Raw genomic sequence first — 14,598 nt, 5'->3', positions numbered from 1 at the left:
TTTCTCCTCATCCTGCAGGAGAGAGGAGTGAGCGAGCAGCTGGGTAGGTGCTTGGCAGTTGGTTAGGGTCAACCCATCACACCCACACATGTGCAGGGAACATTCCCACTTTTCACACAAAACAATTGCCTCCTCTCTACTGCTCATATTTGACAGGCAGGCTTCTTCCATGCTTTCTGGAACAAGCAAAGATGAGACTGCAGACAGACATCTTCCTCACTGGTATCGCTGGCTGTTCAAAAAAATTCATCTCCCATAAATGAGCCTCTTTGCTTTGCACATTTACCAATAAAGGACACACAACATCTGTGCACATCTGCTCCATAAGCAACTCAGCCTCACTGTCAGGCTACAGGATGCAGGCCCCTGGTCCAGCCAAGAGTCCTTTCCTCAGGTGCTCAGCTGTTTGGCATGTGCTCCTAGCTCTGCGATACTTGGGCTGCATGATAACGTAGGTCATGAGGCCCAATTCACTCACATCACTCTCTCCGCTGTGCATCAGCCCTCCATTAGGTGTCTGTTTCCCTATGCTAAACTGTAAGATTTCTGCCCCAACTCACTCACTCCATACACAGTGAACCCACGGATGTCCACGACAGTATCACCCTCGCTTGCTTGCTCTATCACAGGCACTTACCTCTTACACAGTAATCTCAATCATTAAAGACTTTAGTTCCATTATATACCTTCCTTCTCACCCACCATTGCGTGTTTGGTGTATCATCTTCTCCTACACTTCTCTACCTCAAGCTCTTCAGAGCAGGGACCATCTTTTTCTTCCCTTGTAAAAGGCTGTCCTGCCTCTCTAATCCACTTGAGTTTTTCACACTGTCAAGATGCATACTAATAAGGAACATAGGGGTGATAGAGTCTACTAGGCTCTCCAAAGATACATCTTCAAAGTAACATCCTTTGCCAAAACCCTATACATACACTAGGCATCCACACGATAATAGAGAAAAACCTTGCAGATGAAAATTTGATTAAAATACAGAAAATAAGAATAGTAGGAAAAGTCTCCCATGAACAGAAATCAGCAATGGAGTTCTACAGGGATCAGTAATATTGAATACAACCATAAATGGACAAGAAAAAAACAATGACAAATTCTGTTGACAAAACAGTTGTTCATGGCTGGAACAATAAAGACTGAAGAACTGCAGAAGGGCTTACAAGATTCAATGACATGGACAACAGAGAGTAGTGAAAGACTTCCATACAACACATGACAGAATATGCTGAGTAAATACACTACTATAACAATTACGGCAAAGACCGTTTGAGTGCACATTCTCTCCTACAATGCAAAACTAAGGTAGCATCAAATGAAGGTAGCAAGAGACATGTTCAAATAATGACCGAACGAATTAATGGAAAAGATACTCAAGTATTATTAAAGATACCGCCGCTAGATAAAGAAATATGCTTTTTTCGCTTCAGCAAGTTATTATTCAATATAATTCTGTTTCAAAGAAATACACATCCCCCTGCAAAAATAACGCCACAACCAAACTTCAACATTGCAAAGCTGGCGAAGGCCTTATAAAGGCTTACAAAAATACTGGTAAGAGGCACGTACCTAGATAACTGTCAGCAGGGGTTTCTACTGCTTCCATTTTCCGATATCCAAGAGGTTTTGTATAAATGTCTGCATTATTACTGCCTAAAGTCTAATTCCCAGATCACTTAAATAGCGTTTATTAAACACTGACCATTGACTTTTTTATGACAATTGACATTTTGCAGGAATTCACAAAAGTTGTCATGCACTATAAAACATTAGGAAAACAAAAAAGTATCTACAATTGGGGTTTGCAATTTACATTCAGTTTCTATGAGATAGGCCACAGAATTCCAAAGCAGGAAAGTTTATTTGCTAGGACCAATACAGAAACCCCTCAATTCAAAATATAGAGAATATACGCTAACAAAAATGCCTATCTTCTGTATTCTTTGATATATATGTCCCAGAAGCAGAATCTGACGGTCCAAGTCTTTTATTTCTGCCATTTAACAATAAACCTGTACTTTTCTAAATACAAACATACTGTAAATCTCATCAAGATCTTCCATCTACCAGAAATAATTCATGTTCGTTTAAACAAGGAATTTCTTCTTGAAGTCACTGAAATGAGTATGGTCCAGATCACCAGCTTCAGTATTTCAGCTTTGCTGCATTTTTCTACGCATCTCTTCAAGCGCTGCTTCTCGTTCTCTCAAGAGCTGTTTAAGTCGTTTTATTTTTTCATCCCGTATTGTTTCATCCAAGTCTGGGGGAGTCAAAGGGAAAGCATCATCTCTGAAAGAACCTTCAAGAACTGAAGTATCACCTTCGCAAGACACTAAAACTGGAATACTTGAGTCTGTAACGTCACTATATTGAGAGTATGGGTCTTGCTCAGAGTCCCTCCCTATAGGCGATATAACAAAGTCTGTGGAAACACTTTCCTGCAGTAAGACAGGTGGAGGTGAAACACTTCTGTTATGTACACTGGAACTTGAGATGGTATTTTCTGAACTTGGACTTGTGGTGGATTTGACTGAAGTTTTCCTTCTCTTTCCACTGTCTGACAGTGGTGAGGATTTTATTTTTCTTTTCTTAGTTAAATCCTCTTCCAGATCCACAATTATCTGTACAGTCAAGAAACATACAAAATATACTTCTGTTAAACTGAGTATCATTCTACATTATAACATCACAGCTCACTAAGCACAAATTACACATTACTTGTTGCAAACTTGTTAGAATTACTATATGGAAGATGTTTCTTTTAGCAATTTGAGCAAACATACTTCCATGTTCAGTATTTTTCTAGATTCCCAGTTAACAACTCCAGAACACTGAATTCCTTCCTTAGTCAGCAGTGCACTTCTGCCTTTCCTACGCATACCTATCATCTCCTGTTGCTGCTTAAGTTCTTTAACTGTAGTGTAAAGACAAGAACTTTCTATCTGATGGGAAAATTCAAAACGTAGAAGAATTCTTCATGCTTACATTTGCAAAAAGGTCAAACATTAACAATAATGTCTGTTATAAGGCTGCATTCCTCCCAGGTGTTTTGTTATTTAAATGTTAACGTACTTTACTAAAAGCAGCCAGCAGATCTGCTCAGAGCAGGGCTCTTAAGACAGAACTATTAAAACCTGAGAAAGCCTTTGACTGGGTAAAGTGGAATCATACAAAAGAAAATTTAGAACACTATGGCTGAACAGAACTACTTTGGATGGGTAAAATCATTTTAATGCATTAAGATGGAAGTCCTTACATTAAGAGAACCTTTCCAGAAGGGCCCAAGCAAGTTCCTAGCCAATGACAAGGGACTAAGTTTATAAAGACATTTGTAACTCTAAAAGACTAGACAAGTACACAGGTAAATTTCTTTTAATAAAACCACACGTGACTAAGTGGATACCCCTCTTTGGAAGTCAGCCACACCTAGTCATGTGAGTGACTGAAGTGCCTTGAAATAATGGCACTTGACTGATTTCAAACTCAAGGGTAAAGCCTCACAAGAAATTATTCTTCTATTATTCTGCTTATATCCATTGCACTACTGGATAAACATAATTGTTTGCAGAAGGCTAAATATAAATCAGGATACAGAGGTATGGTTTCTATTCCAATAAAGACTATCCCCTTTGACTGTTCAGCCACAACTAGAGGGTCCAGTCTTCTTCAAAGCATTTGTTCTTGAAATTTCCTCCAGCGGAACCCAGAAAAGAGGATAAAAATTCTTAGATGGTACTCAAGTCATGCTGAAATCACAGAACTCTGTTGTGGTACACAAACAAGTTCCAGGAACAATTCTCACAGGGACCGTAACAATTACTGACTTGCCCTGATGAATCCAGGGGTACAAGGATAATAAACATGCAGCTCTGTATGGACTATACATACACTGCTTTCTGAATGTGTTGCAGCACGCATTTTAGCACTGGAAAATTTCAAGATACCTTTTCCTCTTTAACACATTCCTGATGTTCATTTGTTATTTCCACATCTAACGACGACGAACTGCAAGAATCATTTTTCTGTTTCAAGCTGTTACTGGAACAAACCCTTTCTTCTGGTTTCTCATAGGAGGTCCTTAATGGTATTCTCTTAAGGTACACTCTCTCCTCCTTAGAGAGACCAAATTTTTTCCTTAATTCCAAGTATTGTTTCCAGTGTGGCTTCTCTTGGTGTTTGATTTGAACCTTTCCCGGTGAATCCATCTTTTCACACTGGATCTGAAATACAGAAACAGTGAGAGTGCCATCAATCACACTCTCTCACACTCTCTCTCTTCCTCTCTCCATACATATAAACTAAAAACTAGTCACCAGGAAGACAGGTGAACATTTCTTTTGTCTGCCATTCTCCAAGAGTTACATTTAACACAGGCAAGCCAATTGTGAGAAATTATATACCTATTACCATAGGTCTAACACTCTTGTTAGTTATTTAAAACCCCAAGTATGTTGTGGAACATCCAGAAAATGCACAGTCCAACTAGTAAACCACAGAAGTAAAAGAAGCAACAAGGGAATCAGCTGTTCTAAAACTTCAAAGTAACAAAGGAAGATAACTGAAGATCAGACAGTGTCTTTACAGTGTCACTTTCAGACTGTTGAATGCATTTCATATTTGTATTGTGGTTGATAATACTAACAAAGCACTACTAGCCATCTCTCCTATCTAACCTCATTGCAACCTGAGCTGTTTCTGATCTTCAAGTCCAATCTCACATCAGTATGTCTGGCAATCCATGAGCTTGCAAATTTATGGACTAAAAGCAGCAAACATTTTATATGCTATATTTCCTATTAGTTAAAACAAATGAGAATGCTAACACTTGGCATCACACAGCACTGAAGAAAAAAAAGTCTATTTTAACCATTTTTCAGGTGAGGAACAATCAAAAAAGAGGCCCTACAGTCTGTTGCAATGATTAAATGTCTAAAATTCACACAAATATGCTTATCTGAGACTTCTTTTCTGCCTGGTCAACAAAAGCAAGTATAAATTAGCTTCAGAATGATTTTTTTTATCTGGAGGCAAATTCATTCTGGCCTCTTGAGCAACCGAAAACTGGAGCTACAATCCTTCATAGGTAGAGTTTGTGAGATTTGAGGCTAAGGACTTTTTACATATTTTTGATGTTACGATCTTAAAAGAATATGTAGGTCCAGCCTGAAGGGGGAAAGCCATTCAAGATCTCAAGAGTTTCTTCTGCCTGACATGAAACCATGAGTCAAAGGAGGTGGATCCCTCCCCATCATGCATGAAAGTAAGGAAACACAGTTCCTGCCTTTGGCTGTCTGAGCTAGCAGAGACTGGACCTGACTTGGTGCAACACCAGAGTTTGTCTCTGGATGACAAACCCAGCTCTCCTACCTTGTTTTCCCCTGTGTAGCTGTGAACTTCTCTACCTTACGTCACACCTACAACACAATGGCTGTGCTGTAAGAATGTGGCATCAACAACATTAGAAAGCAGATAGCTCCCAGAGCTCAAACTTTCCTACAGATTCAGTTGTTACTGACAATTTATCTTGTGAGGAAACAAAGTCATCTCTTCCCTGCCCCTTTCTTTTCTTTATGCATTTTCTCACTCACTAAGTGCAATCTTATTGAAAAAAAAAAAAAAAGATCATCTACTGAATAGAACCACACTTTAGACCAGCATTTCCAGTGACAGGACAGCTGATTACAAAAAATCTGTGAACTTATTAATAGCCATTTCTTTCAAATAGAACCAGGACCATATAACAATTCAGCAGAGACTGAGATGGGCATGTTTACTGGAGAAAGTTACCTTTTGCCAGTCTTCACTGAAAGCACACTCTTGCTTACACTGAGGTAAAACAGCACTTGCTGCTTTGGGGGAATTAATCTTTTCTTTGCCATTTTGGCATACATTTTCCTGTGTCCCTACTGCTGTAATAAGGGTCACTCCACTTGAAATGCTCTCGGTGAAGGGCAAACTCTTTCTCTGGTTTACAGTGGAATTCTGCTGATTAGCACTTGGTGTCACCAGAGTTGCAGGTGTAGATTGTAAGTCATTTCTTAAGCCAGTTGGTGAAGAATTTTTTGAGTTTGTACATGGGTTTGCATCTTTCTGAGACAGCACCATTACTTTGTTTTTTGATAATACCAGATTCACTACTTTATTGGTTATTTTGTTGACTGCAGTAGAATCGATTAGCTTGGATGTTTCATTTTTAAGTGAAGCATCAGAAGAAGAAGATGCTTGTTTGTCAGCTTGGGCTGACAGAACATCAGAGCCTCTTTTGGTCAACAAATAGACTTTCCCATTGTACATGACGAGAGCATTATCTTTAATAGACGTAATTTTTGTTTGGCTTCCACCAGGACCACTAGAACAGAGTGGTAAAATATTTGCAGAGTTAACTTCTACATTCTTCATGTCTGACAAAGTTTTCAAGATCTTGGAAGCCATATTATTTGATGACTTTACAGGAATAAGGCAAGGCGCTGATGACTGTGGACTTTCTTGCACAATCCATTTCATTGGAGTTTGCTGGCGCTGCTGACCATCAGATGTTACTGTCTCAGGAGAAGAACTACTTCCCTTTTGTGTAGCTGTCATTATTAATGTTTTTGAAACTTCTGTCGCAGGTTTTGGGCAAATGGCTTGCAAACGCTTGGGAATTACCGTTTTCACTGTGTTCACTGGTGACACGTAAATAACAGTTGGCATTTTTGTACTGTCAGCTCCTCCAGACACATTTGTTGCTGTAGCCGCAAGTATTTTTTGCTGTATGGCAGGTGGTAAAAAAGAAGCTGGGACAGATTTCACTTCTGCATCAGCTGGTATCTGGAGGTGGTGGCCAGAGGGCAGTACTGGAGACTTCACAGTAACTGGAAGACTTTTTGTGTTTACCAACATGTATGCAGTGTTACTCTGGTTAGATGAACTTGTTACAGCAATGTTCTGCAAAGACAGTCTATCAACTGAAACACAACTGTTCTGGATGTTAGCAGTTGATTTTGGAATTAAGCTTTCTTTTTCAGAACCTGCCCTAACACTTTCCTGTTTGTCTAATGTCCTTGTAAGAATAATCTTTCCAGGATCAGGAGACTGAAAAACAGGTATCTTAACAGATGAAGATGCAGTAGTACTGGCAAGCTGTGTCTTAAAAGTAAGATGGACTGGACTAGAAATACTCGCTTTAGAATTATTTGGCATGGCTGAAGACGGAACTATTGGCACAAAGGTTCCAGAAGATTTAAAAATTGGAAGTAATTTCAGAAGATTTTTTCCATCTGGTCCCGTCGTCTGAACTACTCGGTACATACAGCCTGCAATACTTAACAAAACAAAGAAAAGAGAAAAGAAAAAGAAAAACGAAAGATAGCGTAAGTGAACACAGCATAGATATTTTAATTAATGTGCATCAGTGAATTCCATACCCAGCACTGTTACGCCTTAGAAGCAGATTAACTACTGAAATATGCCAGATGTAATCTTCAGGAACTTCACTGGCAAAAATCATACTGATCTACTCAGTGTACATTTTGGGTTAGCATTTCAGAATACCACAGACTATCTGAAAATAATGTCCAACTTTTACATCACAAAGTAGCAAGAAATGGCATCCTTTTCAGATAAAAATAAGTTAAAAGACCCAAGAAAACACATTAGATTATCCTCCTCGTCTACTTACAGGGCCTTTCATTCTGAAAAAGAAAAACATTATCTCCAGATTTCACAGAGAAGCCCTATTTTTTGCTTTCCCATCTCCCTGTTACTATTAATACCCCTCCTTAGTGCTATGAAGTATGAATTTCAGGAAAGCTTCAGGAAAATATAGGCAGATTAGTTGCATGGCAAGATGGAAGCAGACATTACTTCAGACACATACATACAAAAAAGAAATTAAAATGCAGAACACATTTACTTTGTGGAATAGGATGTAGGGTGACCAACTCATATGCCTACATCTCACCTGCCCACTCATTCTTTAGGCAGATACGGACTACAAAGGTGGTCATCTTCAAAGAGATGAAAAAAAAAACCCTCAAATATTATCAAGGTACATACATTTATGAGAACAGAAGTCTAAGTCTAGGAAGGAAAAGGCTTCAAAAAAGAGCAGGAATACATGGAAACAGCGCAGTGAAATCTGAAGAGTGAATACAGATTTTTTGCAGGTGAAGATAGGAACTCGAAACAGCACACAGACAGAACCCTGTCAAACCAAGTTAGTTGTGCCTGCTTCAAATGCCAAGATTTTTCAGGTCCATTGCAAGACAATCTTTCCCACTTCAAGTGAGTTTGCCTGAATGCAGGCATCTTCCCCAAAGAACTCTTGGACTCTCAGACGAATAATCTAATACCCAAAGCACTGCAGAAGCAACATGACATGTTGAGACATGTATGATCAAAACAGAGGTTCCCTCACTACTAAAGAAGAGACCAAATGAACTGGAAGTAGGTTTCATGGTCTTGACATCAGATCCAGAATGATTAAAAGACAAAGCTGCCAACTCCACTTTCAATCACCAAGAGCATTCTAGCTCTGTCCCATTGACTTTCTACATCAATAAATGCATTGATAACATGGACATGAGATTACTACCCAGTCCCAGTCCAGATGACTGTCCAGCATTGTGTTCTGTTTACTGTCAAGTAGTTTTGAAACACTGGCATTTTTTCTGGCAGTGAAGCGTTACAGTTTGGGCTTCCAACTCAGCTTGGAACAGAGTGACTAGGAGATATCATTCATGTGTCCCACCGTTGTATCTGCTCAAGAAGTCAGTCAAGACATTGCCTTTTCCCATCAAGTGAGAAGTCACAAGGATGCTCTTCAATCCCAGAGTTGGACAGTTCCTGCTACAGTCTGAGGGGTCACATTCCCCTTGGTGGTTGACATAAATAACCATGTTATTGTCTGTCTAAAACATAAAGGCTTTAGACACGCAGAGCTTTCCTTGCTGTAACCTTAGAATTAACTCCCACGTCCAATATTTTGGTACAATGCCTCACTTCTAGGCATACTGTGCAAAAAAAGCAGACATTTACATGATTTATCAGTGCAGTGGGCAGGAAATTCTGCAATACTTTCATTTTAACAATAACGTACTGAAAATGAAAACATGGGCAATATACCACGTGGTTCCTAGTGGAAGCTACCATCAGACGTTCTAGTAGTAAAATGGAGTTGGATGTTTTAGAATCAGAAATGACAGCTGAGAAGGACTAGCACTGAAAGGTAATCATCTTACAGAAATATTTTTGCTCAAACAAAGAGCGACTAGAAACGTTTAAACTTAATTAAAGCAGAAAAGACTCACTTTTGGAACCACTTTAAACCTCCTAGCACTACTGATAATGCAAAATTAGGAAGACCAGCACTGAGCTTCTGGACAGCTTTTTGCATCTGTATCTGTTATATCCCTGCTTTGGATCTCTCAGTGCTTCTTTAATAACCCCGTGATCTACAGTCTCAACTTTTCTCGTGTTCTATATATAAATAGTAATATTCTGAAGGCAAATTCAGAAGGAAGTTTTCAGCAATTTCCACAGACATGGAACTGCTGAACCACTACAGCTTTTACAGAGCAAAAGGCACTTACCTCCACTCTAACTAACTAGCACTGCAAATAGGCATCAAGGGCAGAAGAAACCTCCAAAGAGGCACGCTCCTCCACCTGTCAAAGCAAGGGGATACCTCTAACTTTGGGGCAAAAGGAGGGGGAGCAGATCAAAGAGAGAGGAAGCAAGAAAAACAGAGAGGGAAAGAGAGAGATGAAATAGAGGATGCATTTGCATGAATATTTTCTTCAGCAGCAATGCTGGTTTCCAGTGCTCATTTCTGCTCTTCTCGTTTCTACCTTGAGTCACTGTTCACCTTCCTTTTGATAGACTTAAAAAAACTGGTTTTGACGCTGTGCTACAAACAGGATCTTTTAAGTAGGCTGAGAAAGAAACCACCTTTAAAAAAATCCAGTTTGTCTGAACTCCAGATCATTCTGCTTTTCATGATTACAGAAGACAACCTCAGCTTTTTATCTTCATGCTCTATGCAGAAAGAGCAAGAAACCCCCAAATTACAGTTTTCTGGAAAATAACATTCTTTTATTTGAAACAAATAGCTGCTACTTACAGGACTGCAGAATTACAAAAAGCTAAAAGATAGACAAAGAAGGAAAGAAAATGTTCAGACGAGCTATTGAAAAGTTGTATTCACACATATTTACTCAAACATCTATGAAAGAGGAAGGAAACACGTCATCATCAAAGTTTTTAGATGCTTTTGCTACCTCAGATACAAGTTGAAAATGCTTCACTATATATATACCTCACATTACTAAAGACTTTTCCAAGTGATATAAAGAAATAACCAGGGCTGACGCTTCATGTTACAGAAATAAAATAAAAAATTTTCAGCTTTTTCATACATTATTGAGTGATGAAGAGAAAACCTAGAAGCTATTTTAATTCACTCTGCAGGCCATTATTTCCTTGAAGAATATGTTTTAAGAATCCCTTAAGCAGCATGAAAAAACCTATCTATCAGTATCCCCCTTTAAGACTGTCAGATTAATTTAGTTTAAGAACAGGCTAATTTCTTTTCCAAAAAAAAAAAAAAGGAATTCTGCAAATCATGCCAATTTGGGGATTTTTCCCACAATTACTGAGGTAGAGTTTTCTTTCTCCTCTTCATCCTCCCTCACAAATATAAACCTCCTCAAATCTCATACACTAGCACTTAGAAATACTTCTATTGTTATGATACTTTAGCATGGCCCAAGGCTTGAATATAAGGCAGATGCCTGAGCAGAACTTGAGGACAATAAGCTCATGGAAGGGGGCGGGGGGGAAGTGGTGGACTGGTAGAAATCTTATCTAATGTCACCACAGAAACTATCAAATTCAGGTAGGCTGCTTTCTTTAAAAATATATATATATATATCTGTGACATTCACAGAAGAAACTGTCAACTAGATGACATTTTTCTTGACCAAAAAAGGTCATTATTTCTTTAGGTAAATAGTCTGCATGGCAATATTCAAATCTTCCTCATCAACAATGGAAATGGCATTAAGCAAGCTGTGAAAACAGAGATAACAGAAAGAAAGAGAAAGATCTATTTATTTATTTCTAGCAAGCTAGAAAAAGAAGAAGAATAATAGCCTACATTTCCTTCATTTGAAACAGAATTCCTGTTTTCTTCACTTATGTGATCAGGCACACCAATTTTACTGTCTACAGTTCTCATCCTATATTGTTTATTACTCCTACAAAGCAACAAGCTCAAATAACAAAATACTCAGTATTTAAAAATTCATTTTCTGTCCCTAATTTTTGCATTAACAAAATACCCTCAGAATATTTTCAGTAAATAAAACCATTCACCAAATCCATTGCAACCACCATGGCATTGCAAGACATTACTACAACAGAAATCATGATCATGCTGTCCAAAAATATATCAGCAGAGATAAAAAAAGAAAGACTCGCTCAAGCTTCAATTATACTTCAAAGTTGTCAGAAGAAACATTCCTTTTCTGCAGAAGCAAGCTACTTTTTAGTCTTCCTTGACTCCGAGCTATTACTTGAGAGACAACTTTCATTTTCTATGAATATGAATAAATCAAACGGGGACTACAAGCCACTACAAACTTCAGAGAACCAACTTAATTTATTTTAATGGGCTAAATTGAATCCAGGAAGCAGCAAAATAACAGTTATTAGAGATTGGAAGCATACACCTAGAGACAAAGCAAAATTAATTGACTGTAGTCTGTATTTATCTTATATGGCTGTATCCAATCCATGTATTAGCTGACTATTGTAACAAAATAATTTTTGTTATTATTACCTGAAAGAAATCTGAAAATTTATGTTGAGTTTGTATACGAAGCTAGGAATCCTGTCCAGCATTTAGGTCCAAACCACTCCTAATGGCTTGGGGTTTTATCATAATCCAGAAGCTTTCAACAATGGCAGAATAAACAAGTTCTGTTTGATAATGATTTTGTATGAAAACCCTTTCATCCATTGTGGAATATTCCTTGGAGTACAGATAATTACTCTAGGATGTGCTAACTGCCAGGAAACGGTCCCTGTGCTTTATTACAAACCACAGTTCTATCGATCAATGACCAGGTCCTATTTCAGCCATAAAACCTTTGGCAGAATGGCAGAGAACGTCAACAGCGCCAAAGCTACATCCCACGGCCACAGGAACGCCGCGGCTCTAACAAGCAAAACCGAAACTCTGCACCGAACCGATGCAGCAACCGGAGAATTCCGGAGAGACGCGCAAAATGCATCAGGAGCCAAACCACGACTCGAGCAGTCAGCCCCCGCTGAGTTCCTGCCAGTTTAGAGCAGGAATGTAAACACGGAGTCTTAGGCAGCCGAGAAAATTTCCTTGGCATGATTAAAATCAGTATTATCCAGCTCCCATAGAATCATAGAATGCTTTGGGTTGGAAGGGACCTTGAGAGATCATCGAGCCCAACCCCCCTGCAGTGAGCAGGGATTGAACCCGTGACCTTGGCGCTGTTAGCACCACGCTCTCACCAACTGAGCTGACCCGGCTGGTCCATAGGATCTACAGTCGCACGTTTATGTTGTAGTTGAATTAACACGTTGCCATAAAGCTGTCCTACCGCTGCAAGAGCTTAGAGCCCCGCATCTCACATCCCTCTTCCTTCTCTCACGTTCCTGGCCGCCTCCAGCACAAGCCTAACCGCACCGCGACTTCACGGGCCTCGAGCAAACGCAAAGCCCCGACAGCGAACGGGCCAGGCAGGTGCGCTGGGCGAGCACGCCGCACGCTGGGGCGGAGGCGCGAAGAGCCGGGACGGGCGCAAGCGCGGCGGGAAGAGGCACCGCGACAGGCCCACCGCCCGCCTCCCCCGCCGTGCCCCCACCGCCCCGTCCTCCTCTTCGGCCGCTCCCCCTCCTCCGCCGGGAAGGGCGGTGCTCCCCCGACACCTCACCCCTTCCCCGCCCGGGGGAGGGAGGGGGCGGGCGGCGGAGCCGGCCCCTCCCGCGCCGCCGCTTCGCACCCCGCTGGGCCCCGAGGCGCACGGCGGGGCCCCGCCGAGGGCGGGAGGGAGGGCAGCGGGACCGTACCTGGCGGGTCTCTCCCTGCTCGGCCGTGCCGGGCGCTCCCGAGCTGTCCGGGAGAACAGCGGCAGCGGGGCGGCGGCTGCCCGTCTGCGGAGGCGCCGCTCGCCTACCTCAGCCCGACGCCGGGAGGGGGCGAGCGCCGGGCCGGCCCGCGCCGCACCGCGCCGCCCGGGGCCGGGTACTCACAACTGCGTGGCGCTGCCCGGCCGCTCCTCTCGGCTCCGCGGGGCCCCCAGCGGGCGGCTGGACATGGCGCGGCGGCGGCGGCGGGAGGGGCCGGGCTGCCCCCGCCGCGGGGGGCGCGAGCGCGGCACCGGCGGCGGACAACAGCCGCGGTGGGCGGGCGGGCTGGGGCGGGGGCGGCGCGTCACTTCCGCTCGCCCCGCCCCCCCGCCCGGCCTCTGCGGGGCGCGGCCCCGGGGCCCGCGAAGCTCCGCCACCAATCGCTGGCCACTTCCGCCCGGGCGACTTCCGGGAGAGGGAGGAAGTGGAGCGCGGCGCCGCCGGGCGGCGGCAAACGGCACAGCGAGCGGCGGCGGCGCTTCCGGCGGCGGCCGGAAGTAGTCGGAGGCAGTGAGGGACTGCTTCCTGCCTGGCCGCTTTCGAGGCTGGAAATGGCCGCTTTCGAGGCTGGAAATGGCCGCTTTCGAGGCTGGAAATGGCCGCTTTCGAGGCTGGAATTGGCCGGCTTTGAGGCTGGAATTGGCCGAGTTTGAGGCTGGAATTGGCCGGTTTCGAGACTGGAAATGGCTGCTTTCGAGGCTGGAAATGGCCAGGTTTGAGGCTGGAATTGGCCGAGTTTGAGGCTGGAAATGGCCGCTTTCGAGGCTGGAAATGGCCGGTTTCAAGGCTGGAAATGACTGGGTTTAAGGCTGGAAATGGCCAGTTTTGAGGCTGGAAATGGCCGGTTTCATCACCAGCAATGGCCCCGATGGGGGGACAGGGCAGCCCCATGTTTGGCCTCCCCCCGCCATCACCGTGCCAGGTCCTGGGGATGGATGGGGCTGAGCCTCCAGTCCAGGCCAGGGGCAGCCCTGGCGCTGGGGCCCGGCCCAGGCAGGAGGTGACGCTGCTCCAGGCTTTTGCCCACAGAGACCCTGTCCTTGTCCCCACAGAGACCCCAGCGACCACACCAACCCTCACACGTTTGGCCAAGGTGCTTCTATCTCTAAGGACAGAGACTCCACAACCTCCCTGGGCAACCTGTGCAGTGCTCTGTCACCCCCACAGTGAAAACGTGTTTCCTGATGTTCAGAGGGAACCTCCTGTGTTTCAGTCTGTGCCCATTGCCTCTTGTCCTGGCACTGGGCATCACTGACGAGACCCTGGCACTGTCCTCTTCACACCCTCCCTCCAGGTATTTACATACATTAGTAAGATTCCCTTCAGCTTTCCCTTCTCCAGGCTAAACAGTCCGAGCTCTCTCAGTCTTTCCTCATATGAGAGATGCTCCAGTCCCTTCACCATCTTCATGGCTTTTCGTTCGACTCTTTCCTGTACTGGGG

General features: G+C 43.0%; 1 protein-coding gene across 1 annotated transcript; it reads right to left on the bottom strand.

Annotated features, from left to right (window-relative positions):
* Window positions 1–1,981: 1,981 nt before the first annotated feature.
* LRIF1 (ligand dependent nuclear receptor interacting factor 1) lies at window positions 1,982–13,344 on the bottom strand. Its single transcript, XM_075722381.1, has 4 exons — window positions 13,280–13,344; window positions 5,798–7,313; window positions 3,955–4,230; window positions 1,982–2,631 (listed from the first exon to the last, which is right to left on the bottom strand). Exons 1-4 carry the CDS (start codon window positions 13,342–13,344, stop codon window positions 2,164–2,166), a joined length of 2,325 nt encoding a protein of 774 aa, XP_075578496.1. The 3' UTR covers window positions 1,982–2,163.
* Between the last annotated feature and the right edge of the window lie 1,254 nt (window positions 13,345–14,598).

This window comes from Pelecanus crispus, chromosome 17 (assembly GCF_030463565.1).
Source record: "Pelecanus crispus isolate bPelCri1 chromosome 17, bPelCri1.pri, whole genome shotgun sequence".
In the NCBI taxonomy this organism is placed as follows: Eukaryota; Metazoa; Chordata; class Aves; order Pelecaniformes; family Pelecanidae; genus Pelecanus; species Pelecanus crispus.
Note: the sequence above shows the minus strand (reverse complement) of the source record. Positions and strands in the feature narration are given on the sequence as shown.